Raw genomic sequence first — 23034 nt, 5'->3', positions numbered from 1 at the left:
TCTTGGGGTCATGAGTTCAAGTCCCACATTGGGCATAGAGCCTACTTAAAAAACAAACAAAAAAGCAGTGAATGGTATGTATTACAGAATGTATAATTATCCCAATTGTATAAAAATTACAGATTGTATTTTAGAAAATTACTGGATTTACTCAAATGTTAAAAATTGCCACTGGTGGGAAGAGTGCTGTTAATAAGAAACTTATTTTTTAACAAAACATTTGGATTGTTTTTACAAGCAGATATTAGCATGACCATTTTTAAAAAATGAAAATGGTTTCTGTAAACGTATTGGAAAAGACCTGACTTCAGGAGAGCGAATGGGACAAGAAGGGTTTTACTTTCAGCCCGTATTTTTCTATGCTGATTTGAAATTAACAAGTAACCGCCTTGTCAAAGGTATGGTGTATTAAAAAAAACATCTTGTTGGATCTATTTTTAAATAGACAAATATGGGGGGAAGATAGCTCTAAGAGTAGGAAGAGCAAGGTATCAGAAAACAGACATTTCTGACATCAGGAGGGCGCTGAGTCCTAAGGACAGAAGGGAAGCCAAGAGGGCAGGCAGGAAGGTGTCTAATGGAGACGAAGGAAAGATCATCCTCCATGAACTACAGACCAGCAGCATCCTAGGCAGCAGGCAGGTCTACCTCCCAAGAAGCTTGGTAGTGGAGTGAAGGCAGTAGACTGGGTGGGGCTTAGGGGGAAGGGGAGGAGCAGCAGGCTAGACTTGAACATGTTACTGTACTGCAGGAAATCAGCCAGGTCAATACAAGAGAGGGGAAAAGGGATGGGGCAAGTTTCTGGGTGGAGCTCCTGAGAAAAGCTCCAGAATACAGCTCTGGGGAAGGCCAACCTCGACCCTGGGATCTGTGGCCACGGGAACACAGATGGGGTGTTTGGTGTTCTGTCTACCCCCACCTGGGGGAAGGTTGGAGACAGCTTAAAACACTTTGTGCCAGACATCCTGCTGTTTTAACCGCATTATCTCATTGAGATGTGGGTGCCACCATGGTGCTTTTTAGTGTAGGAAAACGAGGATCAGAGAGGCTGGCTTCCCCAAATCCCACCACTAAAGACCAAAGTTCAGCCTGTGCCACACTATCTCACTCTGTCCCCTAGGATTTCAAAAGTCCAGGAACTGTGGATGCTTAACCATGCTCGGGCTCATCTACGTTTCACAACATGGCAATGAAGTAAACACTACCAGTTCCGGTTTGGATAAGGAAATGAAGAAGTAGAGAAGTTAATTACCCTGCTCAGAATCACTATCAGTGGCAGAGCTGGGATTCCAACCATAGTCGGTCTGAATCCAGAACCTGTATTCCTAACTACTGTATCTACTGTCCTTACCCAGACACCCCTTGGTCTATTAGGATGACAATAATCCCACGATCTCTTGACCTTTACAGACCCATGGCAAATCCCAGAGCTGTAGGTGGGCTTCCATTCAGGCTCCCAGGCTGCTGGCTTACTCTTCCCTCATCCATCCAGTTGATCCTGAGCTCTTATTGAGCAGCTGGGTACTGAGAGTATGGTGACAACCAGATGTCAACCCTCCCCACATTAGACAAGGCCTCACTCAAAAATGACAACAATGAAGCAACTTCTAAGATTTTATTAACATGAGTTTTTAAAAACAAGCATCCATACCAGTGTGGGGGTGAGGGTGGGAGAGGAGGGGATGGGGGGAAGAAGGGAAGAGGAGAGGGGAGGGTAAGGCAGGGCACTTGACAGGGGGAAGGAATTCTGCTCTATTGGTAATAAAGCTCCAGGTTCATCCCATCATGGATTTCATCTGAAGTAAAGGTGTTAAGGAATTCTCACTGTGACCTCCATCTCCACCTCTCTCATCTTGCACGGGTAGGTCAGGGTGGCTTGAGGACTCCACCCAGGGCCAAGGAAGCTATTTGGAACTTGGTCATTTTGATTCCAAACTATTAAAAAAAAGTTCACACTCCCTTTGCATGACAGACTTGCCTGAGTCTCACTCCACCCTGACCTCCTGTCCACACTCAGGTAGAGTTCAGTGATATATATTTTGACCTTAAAGTGTCTTCTGAGGGGCGCCTGGGTGGCTCAGTCGTTAAGAGTCTGCCTTCAGCTCAGGCCATGATCCCAGGGTCCTGGGATTCAGCCCCACATCGGGCTCCCTGCTCAGCGGGGAGCCTGCTTCTCTCTCTCCCACTCCCCCTGCTCGTGTTCCCTCTCTCACTGTGTCTCTGTCAAATGAATAAATAAAATCTTAAAAAAAAAAAAAAGTGTCTTCTAAGCCAAGTCAAAGTATTTCACCAACCACCCTCTTCCCCCAACAAAACAACTACATGGCTCCCATTTTCTAAACGCTTACCATGTGCTGCAAACTAAGTTAAACACTTTATGTGCACAATCTCATACAGACTCCCGGCACTGAACAAAGAGAACCAAGTCTGGTTATGTAGACCCTGCCTCAAGAAGTCACACAAAGGATACAGTCCCCCAGAGACACATGGTCCTTAAAAATCGTGTACCTGCGGGATAGAAACCTTTTAGACGGAATTCTAAGGTGGCTTTTCATCCTGGAGGCAAGCTGAGGAAGCTCTGCCTAAGCCTGCAGGGCTCCCCAACCCAAACCTGACCTAGTCCTGTCCAGCCCCCAGCTCTACACTGCACTCACCACTTCTTCAGGACGATCTTGTTCCAACGGGTGCCAGTTTGGGCTGCGATCAGCTTCTTAAGGTCCCCGATGGTGTCATCAGTGCTGGGCGCAGACGAGTTAAGGAAAATGGAAGGGAGAGGTAGAACGTGGAAGAGGGCATTCCAGGGCTGAAAGCACTCTGCCAGGACCCCATCCGCCCCCTCTCCCGGGTTTAACTAAAGTCCCCCTACAACACAGACTGAGTTGCCTGGCTCATGCCAAGCACCCCAGGAACCACTGCCTCTCGGCCGCCGGTGGATACTTGCACTTAACGCGGACCTTCTTCCCTAGACGGTCGTTGCAAACAACCTCGATCATCCTGTCTGGAGCTACACACAGCGTGGGGTGGAAGGCAGCAGAGTCAGGACTTCAGGAGCCTCCCAGGACCCAAGACCCCGGGTTTGAATCTTCTGTATACCCCTCAACCTCCCGGATCCGCGTCCTTCCGGGCCTCAACTCCCAGGACCACGGACCCCAGGCAGCCGCGCCTCCCCCGTCAGGTCGCCTGAAGGCCCCGCCTCGCCTCTCGCAGGCGCGCACACCCTTGATGGCCGGGTCCCATCAGTCTTCCCCGACTCCGGACTTCTCTACCCAGCCCCTCACCTCGAAACGCCTGGAACCAGCCGACGCCACAACCTCCTCGCTCGAGGGCGGAGCCGGGGTCAGAGCCGGAAGCGGAAGTGAACAACCGGAAGCGCCCGCCCCAGCTCCCCGCTCCCGGCTCCCCTTCCACACCCCTCCGACTTCTTTCCGGTCCCAGGCGCGGGATGGGCTTCCGGTTCCCAGGCGCCGCTTCGCGGTCCAGGAGATACCTGCCCGTCGGTGCGTGGAGCCAAGTTGGGGTCCCGGTCTGTGCGTGGCCGGGGAAGGGGCGTGAAAAGAAAGTCAGAGGTCAGGGGCCGGCGTCCAGTCCGTTGGAAGCTGTTGGTTGAGGCCCCTTAGATGTGGGGAGACGTCGTCCGGTGTGGGGTTTGGTAGGAACATCAGGGGAGCCCGGGGACGTCCCGTGGGGGGTAGTGACTTCCCGTTTCTGAGCCCGACGAAGCCTCTTAGCCTCAGGGCTATGGGGAGCCTAGCTCGAGTCGTGCAGTCATCTCGTCTGGCCCCCTACCTTAATTCAGAGCCGGGCCTTGGAAGCGTTTTGCTAACCCCTCCCCTTTAGCTGTCGCTCCTGACGCCCCGGGGCACCTGGGCGCAGACTACAGTCAATTAGCAAGGGAGCCGCCTGATCTCGTCCTGGATCGCAGCACTTACTAGAATGGAGTCCAAGTTGCACGCCAACCAGCATCACAGGCAAGTAAACTGGAAAGGGCACAAGTGCAAAATCACCCAGGTTTGCGTCTTCAAGGAAGATCGCTCCGGCCGGGTTGGGAGCACCCTGTACCAGATCTCAACCTTGCCTTTCAGTCCCAAAGCAGCCCCTCGACTGGTCTAGTTCTCCAGAGCTGGTGGGGCAGGGAGCACCCCTCTCTTAAGTTCATCCAAACAGCTGGCAGTGGAAATGGAACCATTCAGCTGTTCTTTCTCAGCAGACAGGCTTTTCCCAGTTTGGTGAGCCTAAAGGGATTCACTCTGAAAATGAGCCACCACTTCTGATGTGCCCAATCCACCTTCTCAAACTGGGATGTGAGATTAGGTGGAAGACATGAGGGGCCATCCTGTGGAAAGGGCGGAGGCTCTGTGACCCTTTGGCGGCTGACCTGACTTAGGGAGCTGGCCCAAGAGGTCCTACCACAAACACTAGGCTCAGGGGCCTTCCTGCTCAGAACTTTGACCTGTCATTCCTGAGAGTTCTTCTGAGTGTGCTTGAGAGGGCAGGGAATCTGAATGGAAGACCTAAGTTGGAGACACAGGCTTTGAATTTGGGCAGATGAGTGGAAAACCCAACCTCACCCCTTAATATTAAACTGATCTCAAGCAAGACAGTTACCCTCTCCGATTCTTGATTTCCTCATCTATGGAAATGGGATAGCAATTCCCACCCTAGGATTGTAGTAAGGATTGGTCTTGGACCAGCTTCTGATGGTTCTTTGAGAATTTGCTTAAGAACAGATGGGGCAAGAGGGGAGGTTGGAAGGTCAAAGGTGAGCAGAGGGGACTGATGTGCCCAAGGAAGTTTGGAAGGAACACATCATTGCATTCACAGAATTACTGTGTCACACAAGATGGTGGTGGTGGTTACCACTAGATGGTGGAATTGCTGAATCTCCTGTTCCTCTTTGGTACTTTTTGGTGGTTTTCCCAGATTATCTGCAATGAACATATATTACTCTTGTAATCAGGGGAAAAAAGTAAGTGTTACTTTTTAAAACCAAGAAGTTCTAATTTCTAAATGATTGATTCAAAGATTGTTCAAGCACAGGATCATGACGCTGAGTTACAGGCTGGGGAGTGGGAATTGAAAGGGGTTGGGGTGGTGCTGAAAGGGAATGAGAATAAGTCTGGGATTGTTGAGGGTTTGGGCTCCAGTGGGTGGTGGTGGGGATCTACTGGGGGGCTGCCAGCCCCAGCTGGGCTAAGCCATCCTGAGGGGGTGGTGGGCAATGGGAAGTCCCAGGACTAGCCTGCCGCTCCCGCATGGACTCCCTCTCCCCCAGATTAAGTTGAGAGGGGGAGGGGCCTCAGGAGATATGACACCTGGCTTTAGAGACCCCTCCCTACACCCTGGTAATTAGAATTTGGAGATTCCCATGAAAGGACTCAATGAACAAGGGCAGCCCTATTCCCCCTGTCTGAAGGTTTGCTGTCAGAGGTGCTGGGGTGGGGAGGAGGTAGGTGCTTCCCAAGAGGGATAGTTCTAGGTCACAACCCAAGAAGCAAGCTGGGCAGGCCCTCTCTAATCCCTTGTTTCCTGGGTTTCTGACCCAGAGAAAGGAGTTTATATGTGAGGTTTCCCTCCTTCCACCTCTGTATGCTGATGCAACAGGAGACGGTTCTTAGGAACCCTCTTGTAACTGAGCCCCAGGGGCAGGATTTTGCCAGGTTTAGCTGAACTTTAAAGCCGTTGCCCCAGGGGTGCAGTTTAAACCAAATTTGGCAATTTTATTTATTTTTATTTCTTTTAAAGATTTATTTTTACTTATTTGAGAGAGAGCGAGCGAGCATGAGCGAGCAGGAACGGGGGGTTGGGGGCAGAGGAGAGGGAGAAGCAGAGTGCCCACTGAGTAGGGAGCCCGATGTGGGGCTTGATCCCAAGACCCTGAGACCATGACCTGAGCCGAAGGCAGCCGCTCAACCAACTGAGCCACCCAGGTGCCCCCAAATTTAGCAATTTAATTTTTAAAAAGATTTTATTTATTTATTTGAGAGAGTGAGAGAGGGAACACAAGCAGGGGATGTGGGAGAGGGAGAAGCAGACCTCCTGCTGAGCAGAGAGCCTGATGTGGGGCTCGATCCCCGGACCCTGGGATTATGACCTGAGCCAAAGGCAGACGCTTGACGACTGAGCCACCCAGGTGCCCCCCAGATTTGGCTCAGTCGGTTAAGCATCCGCCTCTTGGTTTCAGCTCAGGTCACAATCTCAGGGTCATGAGATCAAGCTCTCCTTTGAGCTCTGCGCTCAGTGCCGAGTCCCCTTGGGATTCTCTCTCTCCCTTTCCCTCTGTCCCTCCTCCTGGGCTCTCTCTCTCTCAAATAAATAAATAAAATATTAAAAAACAACAACAACAAAAACCAATCGCCCCACCTAGGAATCGCCAGAGGGGAAATAATCTTAGGAGTGGAGAGAATTGCTCTGGAATTTCCTTCTTCCAACATCCAGCCTTTCAGCAGGCCTTGGAGATACAGCGGTGACCAAGGCCCCGAATTCAGTCTGATAGAAGACTAAGACAAGTGGTCTTCAGTACAGTGCTGTGAGGGGGAAGCCCAAGGCGCTGAGAGCAAAGAAGGCATTCCCCATGTATGATGGTATAGGCTTTCCAGAAGGACTCAAGACCACGGGTAGTGTGGCAGAGGGGTACGCTGTGGCATCAGATCTGGGCCTGTGGCCCTGGCAAGGGACTTGACCTCTGTGGGATTCTTTTGGTCTTTCCACAGTTGCAGGATGGCTGCCAAAGCATGAAGCATTTTTTTCTGTGCTCTTTCTTGTTTGAGGAAAAATATCGAAGGGGTTTGATTGGTTAACAAACATTTGGAACATACTTTTTTTTTTAAGGTAATAATTGCACATGGTAAAAATTCAAGCAGTATAAAAGTATATATATGGCAGCATAAAGTGTCCTTGCCTTCAGAGCCCAGCCCTCCCCAGGGGCAACTACCATTAAAAGTTGCCATTTTCTGGAGATAGTTCTGGCTTCAAATGTCTGATATGGAGCCTCCCAAGAAAACGATAAAACTTTTCAGACATTAACACATTTCAGTAGAGATAGAGACTTTGTATTTTCAAGTAACATACAATATTTTAAGTTATGTCAAAGGGCAGAAACAAATGACTTAGGGTTTTTTGGTTTTGTTTTTTAAGATTATTGATTGATTTATTTTTAAGTAATCTCTACACCCAATGTGGGGCTTGAATTCACAACCCATGAATTCACATGCTCCACCAACTGAGCCATCCAGGCACGCTATGAATGTTTTAGTTTTTATACAGGCCTTCGTGTATGAAGGGTGAAACATAATAAATCGTGTGTGCATTTTTTGGAGATGTATGTATTTCCAGTGAGATCAAACTATATTCACTGATCTCTATACCTGCTGCTTTTTAAACCAAACAGTATCCTGGAGAATTGTTCAAACAGCACTGAAAGACCTACGTCATTTTTTTTTTTTAACGATTTGAGATCCTACACATGGCATTGTTGGGTCCAGCAGAGGCTGCAATCTTATATTGCTAAACTGCCTTCAAAGAGTTTGAATCAATTCTGCCCCTTCTGCAGGGTTGGAAGGGTCTGTTTCCTCACACCAAGGCCAGTGTGGATATTTTCCAGCTTCTTCATCTTTTTTTTGTTTTGTTTTTAAAGATTTTATTTATTATTTATTTGAGAGAGAGCATGAGCAAGGGGGAGGAGCAGATGGAGAGGAAGAAGCAGATTCCCCGTTGAGTGGGGAGCCCTATACAGGGCTCCCTTCATCCCAGGTCCCTGAGATCATGACCTGAGCTGAAGGCAGCGGCTTAACCGACTGAGCCACCTAGGCGCCCCTTCATCTTTTTTAATCTGATAGATGAAAGCCCTGGTGTTTTACTTTTTATATATTTATGGATAAGCACAAGCATACAGATGTATTTTTTTAGCTTTATTGAGGTATAGTTGATACACAAAAATTGCACACATTTAATGTATACATCTTAATGAGTTTTGCATTTCTTTTTAAGACAGTTTTCAACATCTCCAAATCCTGCCTCTGTGTGTGTGTGTGTGTGTATTGAAAACATTTATTGCCGTAATAGGCTCTTGGGGGTGTGATTTAGCAAAACCTCAGAATTAAATTTCACATGTCCTTTGACGCATCAAACCGGTTCCTGGTTATTTATCCAGTAGAAAAAAACATGTGAGAAGGACACCTGGGTGGCTCAGTGGGTTAAGTGTCTGCCTTCCCTGCGATCCTAGGATCAAGTCCTGCATGGGGCTCCTTGCTCAGCCGGGAGCCTGCTTCTCCCTCTGCCTGCCACTTCCCCTGCTTGTGCTCGCTCGCTCTCTGACAAATAAATAAATAAAATCTTTAAAAAAAGAAAAAAACATGAAAGATATATATGTATATATCTACTTACCCAGTAGAAAAAACATGAGATATAATATATAAATGCTTTTATATACAAGTGCTTATATATAATATATAAATGCTTACTTATATATATTATATATAAATGCTTATATATATAAATGTTTAGCTCAAATATTGTTTGTGGTAACAAATCTGGAAACAACTTGAATACTCATCAATACAGGAATGTTGAATAAATTTGTTTTTATTGATAATTTTTTAATGAATTGCTAATTTAAAAATGAGTCATGGGGTACCTTGCTGGCTCAGTCTATGCAGCATGCGACCCTTGATCTTGGGGTTGTGGGTTCCAGACCTATGTTGGGCGTAGAGATTACTTGGAAATAAAAACTTAAAAAAAAAAAAAAGAGATGGGGCGCCTGACTGGCTCAGTGGGTAGAATATGCAACTCTTGATCTCCAAGTTGTAAGTTCAAGACCAGGTTGGGTGTAGAGATTACTTAAAATCTTTTAAAAAACAAATGAGCAGTATATATTTGGTGGGAGTGTCAACTCAGCCTCTATGCAGAACAATTTGGCATTATCAAGCTGAAAAATTGAACACGCTCTTTGTTAACAAGCTACTTCGGTTCCACAAATTTATTCTTGTTCATAGGCATCAGAAAGCATTATTAAGTAAAAAAGTTAGGGCCTCGCTCTCCGTTACGACAACCGATGGTTGTCCCGCGTTAGCGCGGCTCCTACCGCGCCTGCAGGGCTGGGTCCTGGGGTCTGAAGCCCCGCCCTCCCAACACTTGCCGCGCTCTCGGGCCTGTCACCGCCCCCAGCCCCGCCCCCGGGCCGCTCGTCACCGCCCTTGGCCCCGCCCGTGGGCTGCCCGTCACCGCCCGAGCTACCTTTCCCGGGCTCGATCCCGGTCCTCAGTCCCGCCCCACGAGCCTCCTCCCCGCCTTTAGCCCGGCCCCCAGCCTCGTCCCAGCCCTTAATCCCGCTCCCGGGCCTCGTCCTCGACCCAAACACGTCCCCGGGTCTCCCGTCACCGTCCCGGCTCCCGTCCGAGCCCCAGCCCCGCCCCCACCCTCGTCCGCGCCCCTAACCCCGCCCCCGGGCCGCGTCAGAGCCTCAGCCACGCCTTCCGTGCTCGGGCTTGGCTCCCAGTACCATCCTCCGCTCTCGGTCCAGATCGCCGGGACCCGACCATGTCCCCGCCAGAGGAAAGCTGAAACTCTCCGCCCGCTGTCGGAGGCGGCGACCACCGCCCTGCCGGCACCCCCCCCCCCCCCCCCGCCCCCCCCGGGCGAGATCCCCCAACCCCCCCGCCGCCAGCGGAAGTACGTGTCGGCGGGATCATGGCGACTTTGGCCGACCTGCCGGACTCAGTCCTGTTGGAGATCTTCTCTTACCTCCCGGTCCGGGACCGGATCCGCATCTCCAGGTGCAGCCCCGCCCCGCGGGATGGGGGAGAGGACGGTCGGGCGGGGGTGGGGCTCCCCCTGGGATGCGGATCGGGTCCCCGCGGGGCCGGGGCTGTTCTAACGGCGGGTCCCCTCCCCCAGGGTTTGTCACCGCTGGAAGAGGCTGGTGGACGACCGGTGGCTCTGGCGACATGTCGACCTGACGCTGTACACGGTACGCGGGGCCGACCGGGCGGGCCTGGGCCGCGAGCCCCACCCCCTCGCTCCCTAGATTTCGAGCTTGACGGTCCCGGGCGCATCCCGGCACCGTCGCTTACCTGCTCCGCAGCCTGTTTCCCCATCCCCAAAATGGGGATAACCAAGCTCGTGCGGGGAAAGAGCTTAGAGCCGAGTCTGGCATAGAGTGAGCCTAGGACAAATGTTAGTTGCTTACATTATCTATTAATGAGTTTTCCTGGAGGAATCATTTTCCAGATTCAACTTAATTTCGAGAATTTATTTCCCGAGTAGTGCAACCGAACCTTTTCCACGGTTTCTCATTTGCATCGTATTTATTTTTCTTGTTTTAGTTTTAACTATTTCAAATATATATAGAAATGTGTAGAGGGTAATAATCTGAAACAACTGTGTACTCATCACCTAGATTTAACCCATTTTGACCTTCGGTCATTTTTGCTGCAGATTGTGTGAAACATACATGCAAAGGTTTATGTAGACATATATGCACACAACATTTATAGATATATTCCTTGCATTATTTGAAACCCTCCTCAGAGGTAACCACTATTATAAACTGGATTTGTAGTCTTCTGATCACGTTTTTATTTACTTCCTGCGTGAGTGCTGAGAAGCAATATATAGTTTTGTTAATGTGTTTCTAAAGTTTAAATAATGGTATTCTATTTAGGTAATTAAATGCTATTTATTGTACATCCACCCACAACTAGCTTTATTCACACAATATTGCTTTTGAGATTTATTTTAATTGAGATATGTAAATCTTGTTTGTTCCTTTTAACTTGTTAAATGAGTATACCACAATTTCTCTATTTTCCTGTTGACAGATACTTAGTTATTTCCAGCTTTTTACTATTATAAACAGTGTTGTAAAGGAGGGTCTCAGACTTGCCTGTGTATATGAATCACCCAAGGATCTTGTTAAAATGCTGATTCTGATTCAGTGAACTGGATGGGGCCCCAGATTCTGAATTTCTAACAACCTCCCAGGTTTTATGCTATGCACAAATTTTACATTATGCATTTTCTTTTTTCTTTTTTTTTAAAGGTAAAATGTACCTACATTAAAATGTACAGTGCTTCCAGTTACATTTTTGTTTTCTAGTAATTAACTTTCCAGGGTTAATTTTTGCAGCTTTCACCATTACCAGGTTGTGATGATGATGACGATGATTTTTTAAACATAGGTCTAATTTACTCTAGGCAGTTCTAGGCTTTTTCAGCTTGGTTTTGTGTTGCTTATTTCTACTGGCGGTGGTCATTAAGAAAGGGCTAAAATGCTGGTGAGTCGCTTTGCTTTCTTACTTACTCCAGATAATGGGAATCCACTCTTTTTGCTTGCTAAAGCAATAGATTGCTAAAGACAGATCTATTCTGATCATCTCTTTTCCCCCATTGCTTTTGTTCAAACCTAGAAATCAAAATGAATGGGAGGTGCAGGGTCAGATGAGGCTGGCAGGGGAAGGGCAGAAGCCCAGGGGAGCACTAGAGCCCCAGCTGGGGCTTGTCTGTCTCCAGGCAGGCAGGGCCCTTGGAATAGTCTCCATATCCCTCACCCTGTCACCCCCATCTCTGGCTCTTACAGATGCGGCCTAAAGTCATGTGGCACCTCCTTCGCCGGTACATGGCATCCCGGCTCCATTCCTTGCGGATGGGTGGCTACCTGTTCTCAGGCTCCCAGGCCCCCCAGTTGTCCCCCGCCTTGATGAGAGCCCTGGGCCAGAAATGCCCCAACCTGAAGCGCCTCTGCCTACATGTGGCTGACCTGAGCATGGTGCCCATCACCAGCCTGCCCTGCACCCTGAGGACCCTGGAGCTGCACAGCTGTGAGATCTCTATGGCCTGGCTCCTCAAGGAGCAGGACCCCACCGTGCTGCCCTTGCTCGAGTGCATTGTGCTGGACCGTGTCCCTGCCTTCCGAGACGAGCACCTGCAGGGCCTGACACGCTTTCGTGCCCTGCGGTCACTGGTGCTTGGTGGCACCTACCGTGTGACGGAGACAGGGCTGGATGCGGGCCTCCAGGAGCTGAGCTACCTGCAGAGGCTGGAGGTGCTAGGTTGTACCCTCTCAGCCGACAGCACCCTCCTGGCCATCAGCCGCCACCTCCGAGATGTGCGGAAGATCCGGCTGACCGTGAGGGGCCTCTCTGCCCCTGGCCTGTCGGTCTTGGAAGGCATGCCAGCCCTGGAGAGTCTGTGCTTGCTAGGCCCTCTCATTACCCCAGAAATGCCTTCCCCAGCTGAAATCCTCTCTTCCTGCCTCGCCATGCCCAAGCTCAGGGTCCTTGAGCTGCAGGGGCTAGGGTGGGAGGGTCAGGAGGCTGAGAGGATCCTGTGTAGGGGACTGCCCCACTGTATGGTCATCGTTAGGGCCTGCCCCAAAGAGTCCATGGACTGGTGGATGTGACTACCACCCGTCCATCTCAGCTTTCACTGGGGAGCCCCGCACCCTCTGAATGGCACCTTGCAGAGGGCCTGTAGTCAGGCCGACAGGGCCTGAAAGCCGCAGGTAGAGGGAACCGAGGCCTTGGGGCCTCCAGACAATTGGAATCCCTGTTTGCCAGTTGTTTGGCCTCTGTGGCGTCAGCCAGCCTCCTGGAGGGCCCGTCCGCACATCTGGAAATGGGGAAGATCATAGCTACCTCACGGTTATGTTGCAAAGCCTTAACTCTTTATCAGCCCTGGGCCAAAAAGGTCCTTGATGAAGGGTTGTTCTCAGGAACAGGATGGATGCAGAAGGGTAGGGCTAGGAGTTAGGGGGACCTGAGGGGCCAAGGCCCCTTAGGAGGCCTGGAAAGACTGTCTCTGCATGTGCACCCACACACCGACACACCATTGATACACCTACTTGCACACGAGGGTCATGATGAGAAAGCCAATCAAGACTTAGGCTTTGATGATAAAAGTGTTAATGAAGGTTCTAAGTTGTATTTTCAGTACTTGGTATTCTGTATTTTTCAATTTTTCCACAATATATATTATTTTGCTATTAAAGAAAAAAAAATATATATTTTTTCAAAAAAGCATTTGGTTTCTTATTCAACAAACGTTTCTTGAGTGCCCACTTTATCATAGGCTGTGTTCTAAGCCCTGGGGCCACAGCAGTGAACAAAACAATCCCTGAGTAGAAGGCTGGGCAATCAACAGGAGAAAGCATTGATGGAATAGTTTTAGAGACAATAAACCAGGCTCACGTGATGGAGGTGCCTATGTCTGGTAGACTGGGCGGGATGAGCTGCTCAAGTTTGGAGACCTGAGAGGTGATGAGGAACCCACTCTGGGAAGCGCTGGGAAAAAGAAAAGACCAAGACACTGACATGGGGATGAGCTTGACCTTTTTCAGGATCAGGAAGAATCGTGGCTGAGGGAACAAGGGGTGAGCAATAGAAAGTGAAGTCAGAGAGCTGAAGGGGTGAGGTTGGAGGGTCCTCACAGGTGGCACAGGTTTTAAGGGTTCAGTAAGTAGCGACTTCCTGCCTGCTAAGTCTGAGCCACTTGAAAAAAGCAGGTGTCAGGCTGATGGTGACCAGGAGCGCCCGCCCTTGAGATGAGTGTTACTTCTGATCCGAGCTGGGTAGGAGGGTGTGTGTGACTCTACAGGTTCACCACCTGCCCACCAGCCCAGCCTGCCTGCTCAGTGGCGGGCAGAGCCAAAAGAGAAAACAGGGCTGAGCTGGGACTTTTGGTTCCTTGTTCCAAGCTCACTTACCAGAGGACCTGGGTGTCTCTCCCATGCTTTCCCACTAGTGGGTGGAGCGGAAATTCCGCATCAGGCCACATGAGGACTATGGTATGAGTACTCCCCCAGTGGGGCCATGGGTGGGGTCTACTTGTCCCATGCTGTCATCAAAACTGGCAGCTCCAGCCCAGGGCACCTGGGGGACTAGACTGATGCAGGCTGGGGTGTTGGGACTGGAGAAGTCTCAGGTTAGGGAGAGAGATCTGTTTTAAGGGTGTCTGAAGACCTGAGGTCTGTTGTCGGGAGTATGATGGAGTCGCCAATCCCAGTCTTACACTGGGCTCTGCCAGTGGTCCTGGAGTAGGCTGCTGATGCCCCACCCAGAGCAGCTCGAGGAGGAAAGCAAGTTTCCTTCCTTTCTTCTTGCTTTTCCTGCAGAAATGGAGCAGCAGGTATGAAATTGGAGGCAGTGGTAAACATGGAAGTGTTTAATGGCCATCGCGAGCAAGTAGTGATGGGGTGCGGGAGCCCTAATTTATAGTGTTTGCCCACTTCTGGGGTGTAAGTATCCCGTCATGGCTGGTTTCAAGCTACCAGTAGTCTAACAGCTGGCTCACAAAATTCCTGCAAGTTTAGCAATTGACCCCCCTGATCTGGCATGAGCTGACTTCAGCATGCCACTGGATAGTGGTGTCTTTCTTCCAGGCTCACCCAACTTTAGTGACCCCTTCCCTGAGCTGAGCTCTGAGGGGTGGGTAGGCAAGCTGAGCAAGTTTAGAATTGGCTAGTTTGAATAATTTTGGTGGGCTATAGGCTCTAGAGGTTGTCTCTAGTTGTCTGTTACTTGGCCCTGGGGTGATTTAGGGCAGAGGGAATATTGGTTTGCTGTGTAAGACTGAGCTCAAGGAGGTAGTTGGATTGGTTGGTTTGCATATGAAAGTGTGCTCAGCGGCACCCCTCAGAGGGGTGGTCCTTACCCAGGTTTGCAAGGCCCTAAGGTGTCAAAGCATCACAAAATAAAGAAAATAAAAAAACATGACTAATATACCCTCCATTGAAAGTAAAGGATAATCACAATAGCGAACTTTAATTGAGTATCTATTTTGTGCCAGGTACTATGCTCAGTAGTTCATGCATGGACTTCTTCCAGCAGCCCAATGAAGAGCTCTATTGAGGTATGATTCACATAAATAAACAGCACATATTTAGGTGCCTAATTTGATGAGTTCTGACAAGTGTACACTTGCGAAACCATCAAGATAACAAATACTTCCATAACTCCCTAAAGTTTCCTTGCGGCTCCTTTTAACCCTCCCTCCATCCCTGTTCGCAGGCAAATACTGATCTGCTTTCTGTCACTATAGATTGTTTTTATTTTCCTAGAATTTTATGTAAGTAGAATCATATGTTATATACTTTGTATGTGTGTGTGTGGGGGGCTCTTTTCTTTCACTCACCATAATGATTTTGAGATTCATCCAGGCTGTTGTAGGAATCAAAAGTTTGTTCCCGAGTAGTATTCTGTCATATGGCTATAATAGCACAATTTGTTACCCATCCATCTTTTTTTTTAAAGATTTTATTTATTTGCCAGAGAGAGAGAGAGAGAAAGTGCACAAAGCAGGGGGAGCAGCAGGCAGAGGGAGAAGCAGGCTCCCTGCCGAGCAAGGAGCCTGACATGGGACTTCATCCCAGGACCCTGGGATCATGACCTGAGTTGAAGGCAGACACTTAACCGACTGAGCCACCCAGGCGCCACTACCCATTCATTTTTTGATGGATATTTGTGTTTAAACATATGTTTTTTCTTAAAATAATTTTTCCTGATATTAAAAAATAACATGTTTGTAAAGAATTTTAACATTACAGAAAGTGAGGGGCACCTGGGTGGTTCAGTTGGTTAGCATCTGACTTTGGCTCAGGTCATGATCTCAGGGTCCTGGGATCAAGTGAGCCCTGCATAGGGCTCCCTGCTCAATGGGGAGTCTGCTTCTTACCCCCCGAGCCACTCCCCCAACTTGTGCTCTCTCTTACTTATTAAATAAATAAAATCTTATTTAAAAATTATAGAAAGTGAACCTCTTTCTAATCCTAGGTCCCAGAGGAAATCACTGTGAGAAGTTAGATTTATAATCTTCTAGAATTTTGTCTACTATTGGGGCTTTGGAGAAAAATCAAATACATTACTTTTTTTTTAAGTTTATTTACTTTTTTTTTAAAAGATTTTATTTAATTGACAGAGAGAGAGACAGAGAGAGAGGGAACACAAGAGGGGGAGTGGGAGAGGGAGAAGCAGGCTTCCCGCCGAGCAGGGAGCCTGATGCGGGGCTTGATCCCAGGACCCTGGGATCATGACCTGAGCCGAAGGCAGTCGCTTAACCAACTGAGCCACCCAGGCGCCCCAGTTTATTTACTTTTTTTTTTTTTCAGTTTATTTACTTTTTAAAGTAATCTCTGGACCCAACGTGGGGCTCAAACTCATGAACCCAAGATTAAGAGTCACACGCTCTTCCAAATGAGCCAGCCATACACCCTAATCAATCACACGCTCTTCCAAATGAGCCAGCCATACACCCTAATCAATGACATCTCTTAATCTCCCTTCTGAGTTTGAGACCAATCACAGGAGTTAGAGATGGAAATATCAGCTTCATGAATAACAAAACCTGGATTGAAGCATGCCGGTTTCGCTATGCATCCCCAGTTGGCCTTATGATGTTTTACTGCTGCATTTGTCAAATGTACTTGGGCACGGTCCAGCTGGTCAACCACGAAGCTCCTCTGGAGGCTTCCCGATGGCCCCAGCCTATCAAACTAGCCCTTCTCTGGAGTCTCACAGACTCCCAAAGGGAGAGAGAAAGGGTAAGATTTGAAGACGTTCAGTTCTTTCTTCCAAACCTGCTAGTGAGATAAAGAGTATGGGTGTGTACATGCAGAGGTCACTTCAGCACACATTTGCCCTCCTTGGACATGGAAAGGCAGAGGAATGATGTTTTCTCCCTAATGGACTAAAATAAAGGCATACCTGTTTTGTGTCAGTCAGCCTGTAATAGTGATGCTACTGGCTAGGAATGCCTGGGGCCACTCATCTGGGCCCCTACTACTGGCAGTGAGTCCCCACAGACATTGCCCCGACTGGAGCCAATGTTGTGACTGGACCCACTCTTGTGGTTCTTATTATGATTGCAAGCCACACCTCAGCAGCAACTATCAGATGACTTTGAAAAATAAGATTTATTACTCACAAGTCCTGGAGGGTACATGGCATACCCAAGATTGCCAGGAAAGAGAGAGAGAGAACACAGTCCTGGGGATTTGTCTTTATTGGGGGTTAATGATGGCGTGGAGGGCCTAGGGTTTTGTGGATTCACTCTTTATTGGTGAATTTTGTTAACCTTAAAAATAAAACAGTTATTTTACCAGCAAAAAAAATTGGGTTTATTCAGGAATAACAGAGAATTACAATTCAGGACATGCAGGTTATGGCAAAACCATAGGCAAGTCTGGGGAACAAAGGAGAGGAATGCTTTTTTACTGAGGAAAGAAGGGACTTGGGAGGGGTTATTATAAGCAAAAAAAGTCCGTTAGAGTAACCTGAGAGTTTGAAGTATAGTGGCTTCTCATTGGCTGAGGTGTGCAGGTCTTTCATTGGCTGGACTGTCGCTGAGCTAGGAGTAAATCTTTCCTCCAACTGCTGGGGTAGTAAATGTGCAGGTTTCTTCCTGTTGGGAATACAAGGTATGTGTCTTCCTGTTCATTCGGCAAAGGGCTGCAAGAAGTGGTATGGCACCCTTTCTGGCCTCCTGACTCCATTTTATTTTATTCTGTTTTATTAAGTAGGCTCCACACCCAGCACGGGGCCCAACACGGGGCTTGAAGTTAGGACCCTGAGATCAAGACCTGAGCTGAGATCAAGAGTTGGGTGCTTGGGCGCCTGGGTGGCTCAGATGGTTAAGCGTCTGCCTTCGGCTCAGGTCATGATCCCAACGTCCTGGGATCGAGTCCCGCATCGGGCTCCCTGCTCCTTGGGAGCCTGCTTCTCCCTCTGCCTCTCTCTCTCTCATGAATAAATAAATAAAATCTTAAAAAAAAAGAGTTGGATGCTTAACTGAGTGAACCACCCAGGCACCCCACTTCTAACTCCATTTTAAATGAGATTTCCATTTATTCAGGTTCATAAAATGGATGCCTCTTCAATCAAAAGCTTGATGTCAGGCACCTACACTGAGCCTCCTTAAATAGATGTTCTCTGGGCTTCACTTACTCCTCCCTATAAAAGAAGAGCCTTTTTCTAACTAACCTTTAAGATACTTACGGATCTTATGGTTGGAGTGTTATTTCAAGAGGCCTTTTCTCCCTCTTGCAATAATCCTTGTGAGTGAGGTCTCTCTTTACCAATGTCCAGAATTATTTTTGACAGTGATAAGCAAACAAAACTCCTTTGAGTCATTTTTGACTCCTTGCCCTAAAACTACACAAATCCATCAGCAGATAGCAGCTCTGCCTTAATTTTAGCATCAGAGCTGGTCCCACTCCTTTGATTCTTCCCAGCCACCTGCGTCCAGCTATCTCCATCTGTCATTGGGATTATTGCCTCAACTTTCTAACTGTCCTGCCCGATTCTATCTTTGCCTTCCTAGAGTCACACAACAGACAAAGAGAAGCTTAACATAAAATAAAATAAAAATATATATCAACATCATCTGATGTTGCTCCTATAGCTCAAAACTCTTCAGGGCTCCTGCATTGCACTTAAGGTAAAACCCACAATTTTTTTAAAAAAAGATTTTATTTATTTATTTGAGAGAGAGACAGAGAGCGCACATGTGAGAGTGAGCAGGAGCAGGTGGGAAGGGCAGAGGGAGAGGGAGAAGCAGAGTCCCCGCTGAGCAGTGAGTCTGACATGGGGCTCCATCCCAGGACCCCGGGATCATGACCTGAGCCGAGGGCAGATGCTTAACCAACTGAGCCACCCAGGTGTCCCAAACCCCGCAATTCTTACGGTTGCCCAGAAGGCTTTGTATATGATTCCATTACTTCTTTGACTTCTTTTCCAGCTAGTCTCCATTCCTGCCAAACTCACTTCAAACATTTTAGACACCGGGATTGTGCTGTTGTTTAGAAGCCAAACCTCTCCTACCTCAGGGCCTTTCTATTCTTCCCCCAGAAATTCATAGTCATTCCCTAAATTCCTTCAACCAGATTGCTGGGAGTGAAGTGGAAATACTGCGTGTACATGATTGTGGGCCTTAGTTTTCTCAACTGTCAAACTGTTGTTCCTCCTTACCTCAAACACGAGGCAGATGTCATAACCAAAGGGATAGTGGTAAGAGAAAATGCTTTCTAACATGAGAACTGTTGACCTTAAAAACAAAACTGGCGGTTATTTTACCAGCAAAAGATGGGCTTATTTAGGGATAGCAAAAAGTTGCTACCCCAGGCCCAAGCAAACTATGGCAAAACCATAGATAAGTCCCACCAACAAAGGAGGGTAGCTTTTTTTTTTAATAGAGGAGAAAGGGGGAATAAGGAGGAGCTGTTATAAACTAAAAGTCCATTGGAATAAACTGGGAGTTTGAAGTATAGTGGCTTCTCATTGGCTGAGCTGTTGCTGGGGGAGGAAGAAATCTTGCCTCCTGCGGGGATAGCAAATTAGTATCCCCTTGGTCCCTCTCTTCCCGTTGGGTCTGCAATTGACAACTAGTGCTGGGCATGAAAGCTCCCGACTTCATTCTAAATGAGGTTTCCTTTTATTCATTTTCACATAACTTTCCAATAGGGAAGTACAGTTTTGTGGTTGGTTTCAAGAGCAGGTGCCTGAGACAGTGTGTGTAATACCCTTAGCCCCCAGAAGATGGCAGCACGTCACCGAATTTGTCATGTAGATGAGTTTACTCTCACAGTACAGGAATTATAAGTTGCTAATTATTTGTATACTTCTGCACCCTTCATAAATAGGGAAAATGAAAGGAAAGTGTATTTTTTCGGCAGCTACTGTATTGGCTGGACATCCAATTTACGTCTGTGATTTAAATCAGAGCATGTCCCTCATCTCTCAGAACTCCCTAGTATCAAATGGTAAATGAAACAAAAAATTAAATATATGGGGACGCCTGGGTGGCTCAGTCGGTTAAGCGGCTGCCTTCGGCTCAGTTCATGATCCCAGGGTCTTGGGATTGAGTCCCGTATTGGGCTCCCTGCTCAGCGGGGAGCCTGCTTCTCCCTCTCCCTCTGACCCTCCCCCCTGCTTGTGCTCTCTCTCTGAAAAATAAATAAAATCTTTAAAAAATTAAGTGTATGTACATATAGTGTCTAGGAGTAAATCTAACTGAAAGTTACCACCCATTGAAGAAGAAAATTTAATACTTGAAGGGCCTAAGGAAGAAACAGTATGAATGGAGGTGTGATCCACTTTGTGGACTGACAGGTACCTTTGTACATCTGGTGTTCTGTCACACAGGGGCTCGGAAAGGCAGAGAGAAGGAGCAAAAAAAGCTTTTATTTATTTATTTATTTATTTATTTAAAAATATTTTATTTATTTATTTGACAGAGAAAGACACAGCGAGAGAGGGAACACAGCAGGGGGAGAGGGAGAGGGAGAAGCAGGTTTCCACAGAGCAGGGAACCCGATGCAGGGCTCGATCACAGGACCCTGGGATCATGACCTGAGCTGAAGGCAGATGCTTAACGACTGAGCCACCCAGGCGCCCTGCAAAAAAAGCTTTTATTAGAGGACCGCCAACTGGAAGTGAGGCTCCGCCCCAGCACTGCCCTCACACCAGTTCCCCACCCGGGCTCTGCCCCCCGGGCCTGAGAACCACTTAGCCCTGCCCACGATGCCCTTACGCTTACTCGTAGCCCCGCCTTCTAGGATTGGTCTTCGCCCCCCCCCGCCACGCCCCCAGGCGTGTCTCCAGCTAGGCCACGCCCCTAGGGGCTGTTCCCGCCTCTAGCTCCGCCCGCTTGTCCTGGTACTAGTCCTTGGCTGGGCCCATTCAGCACCCAGCCTTCCAAGCGGGCTTCTTCGGGCTCCTCCCTCCTCCCGCTCCGCCCCGCCTGAGCTCTGGGGCCCCGCCCCTTTTCTTCTCACAAAACCGGAAGCAGAATTGTCGGTCGGCTGGGCTCCTAGCGGTGGCTGTATCACTTCCGCGGCTCCCGGCGCGCCCAGTTCTCGTGTCGCCGGCGGGGAAGGTCTGGCGGGAAGGATCCAGGGCCAAAGGGCAGGTTCGGTCCGGTCCCTGTGGCGCGTTTTCCGAGAGTCTTGCAGGTCCACGGCTTTTCCCGGCCTGCGGGGGTGCGGGTGGCTCGGCTGTATTGGGAGTACTGTGCCCGGATGATTCTGGACCTCAGTGTTCTCATCTGTTGCTCTGTCGCCCCCTTCTCCCGAGCACTTGGCTGATGTAGAACCCGAAAGTACAGGGGGACAGGAACGTGCTTTTATGTTTCAAATGAGAACTTTTAAAAGGACATGAACATGGATGTTCCTAAACATGCTGTGTGAAGGAAGCTTTGCCCAAGTGTATGTATTATATGATTGTTTAGATGGAGTCTGAGAAAAACAAGAAGTAATCTGTAGTCCAAAACTTAAGAACTGTGGTTGGGCAGAAGTTTTGGGTGGGAACTGACTAGGAAAGGGACATGAACTTCTGCAAGTGAGGATAATTATATCTTGATAGAGATTTGGATTACATAGATGTATTTATCCGAACTCAACTAATGCACATTTTATTTTTTTTTTAAGATTTTATTTATTTATTTGACAGAGAGAGACACAGCGAGAGAGGGAACACAAGCAGGGGGAGAAGCAGGCTTCCCTCGGAGCAGGGAGCCCGATGTGGGACTCGATCCCAGGACCCTGGGGTCATGACCTGAGCCGAAGACAGACGCTTAACGACTGAGCCACCCAGGCGCCCTAACGCACACTTTAGAGTTAATTTCACCTTATGTAAATTTTTCCTCAAAAGAAAATATTGTGGGGGCGCCTGGGTGGCTCAGTCGTTAAGCGTCTGCCTTCGGCTCAGGTCATGATCCCGGGCTCCTGGGATCGAGCCCCGCATCGGGCTCCCTGCTCAGCAGGAAGCCTGCTTCTCCCTCTCCCACTCCCCCTGCTTGTGTACCCCCTCTCGCTGTGTTTCTGTCAAATAAATAAATAAAATCTTTAAAAAAAAAGAAAATATTGTATGTAGATATTAAACTGTAGTGGATGATATACATACTGAAAAATGGGAAGATGTGTACTGATGTCACAAGTTACTTTGAAAAACATATAAAAAAGATTGATGGGTAGATGGAAGGATAGATAAATATGTGATAATGCAATTATAGGAAAATGCGAATGGTAGAATCTAGGTGGTGCTTATAAACTGTAACTATAAAACTCTTACAAATTTGCTATATATTTGAAAATTTGTATATTAAAATGTTACGGGGAAAGCTCATACACTCGGAGGGTATGTTGTTTATGGAAATCCTGTTTAAGATGTAAATACAGGAGCACCTGGGTGGCCCAGTCGGTTAAGTGTATGCCTTTGGCTCAGGTCATGATCCCAGGGTCCTGGGATTGAGCCCTGCATGGGCTCCCTGCTCGGCAGGGAGCCTTCATCTCCTCTCCCTCTGACCCTCCTCTCTGCTTGTGCTCACTCTCTCTATCAAATAAATAAATAATCTTAAAAAAAAAAGATGTAGGGCACCTGGGTGGCTTATTTGGCTAAGCGACTGCCTTCGGCTCAGGTCATGATCCTGTGGTCCTGGGATCGAGCCCCGCATTGGGCTCCCTGCTCAGCGGGAAGCCTGCTTCTCCCTCTCCCACTCCCCCTGCTTGTGTTCCCTCTCTTGCTCTTTCTCTCTCTCTGTCAAATAAATAAATAAAATCTTCAGAAAAAAAAAAGGCACCATTAAGAAAGGGAAAATAAGCTATAATGAGGGATGATATATGTAACATATGTATTTGAAAAGCACTGCTGTCCAGAATAAATGAAAAACTTCTGCATTATCATAAGAAAACAACAGAAGTTCCAGAAGAAAAATGGGCAAGAGCCTTGATTAGGCAGTTCACAACAAAAGGTTTCCAAACAATAAACATACGAAAAGATGCTCAGTTTCAGTGATCAATGAAATGGGAATAAAACGATCCAGAGATGCTAGTACACACCTAATAGAGTGTTGAAAATTACAGACTGGGATGCCTGGGTGGCTCAGTCGGTTAAGCGTCTGACTTTAGCTCAGGTTATGATCCCAGGGTCCTGGGATCCAGTCCCTCATCGGGCTCCTTGCTCAGCGGGGAGCCTGCTTCTCCCTCTGCCTGCCACTCCCCCTGCTTGTGCTCTTTCTCTCTCTCTCAGACAAATAAATAAATAAAATCTTAAA

At 48.1% G+C, this 23034-nt stretch overlaps 2 protein-coding genes across 4 annotated transcripts; one reads left to right on the top strand and one right to left on the bottom strand.

The window, feature by feature from the left end:
* Positions 1–1596: 1596 nt before the first annotated feature.
* UBL5 (ubiquitin like 5) lies at positions 1597–3420 on the bottom strand. Of its 2 annotated transcripts, none has more exons than XM_025863321.2 (5): positions 3279–3420; positions 2938–3004; positions 2655–2738; positions 2471–2508; positions 1597–1796 (listed from the first exon to the last, which is right to left on the bottom strand). In XM_025863321.2, the coding sequence occupies exons 2-5, from the start codon at positions 2991–2993 to the stop codon at positions 1753–1755; spliced, it is 222 nt and encodes a 73-aa protein (XP_025719106.1). In that variant the 5' UTR covers positions 2994–3004; positions 3279–3420; the 3' UTR covers positions 1597–1752. The 2 variants fall into 2 exon arrangements, with proteins under 2 accessions (XP_025719106.1, XP_073743873.1); XM_073887772.1 differs by having other exon boundaries at positions 3218–3305.
* On the top strand, positions 3393–13010 carry FBXL12 (F-box and leucine rich repeat protein 12). Of its 2 annotated transcripts, XM_073887771.1 has the most exons (4): positions 3393–3968; positions 9518–9770; positions 9892–9964; positions 11573–13010. In XM_073887771.1, exons 2-4 carry the CDS (start codon positions 9685–9687, stop codon positions 12392–12394), a joined length of 981 nt encoding a protein of 326 aa, XP_073743872.1. In that variant the 5' UTR covers positions 3393–3968; positions 9518–9684; the 3' UTR covers positions 12395–13010. The 2 variants fall into 2 exon arrangements, with proteins under 2 accessions (XP_073743872.1, XP_025719137.1); XM_025863352.2 differs by lacking the exon at positions 3393–3968 and having other exon boundaries at positions 9443–9770.
* The last annotated feature ends 10024 nt before the right edge of the window (positions 13011–23034 follow it).

The sequence above is a fragment of the Callorhinus ursinus genome, unplaced genomic scaffold, assembly GCF_003265705.2.
Source record: "Callorhinus ursinus isolate GAN/ISIS: 27379988/994484 unplaced genomic scaffold, GSC_fseal_2.0 scaffold82, whole genome shotgun sequence".
NCBI classification, from domain to species: domain Eukaryota; kingdom Metazoa; phylum Chordata; class Mammalia; order Carnivora; family Otariidae; genus Callorhinus; species Callorhinus ursinus.
The sequence above is the reverse complement of the archived record's forward strand: the minus strand, read 5'-3'. Positions and strand labels throughout refer to the sequence as shown.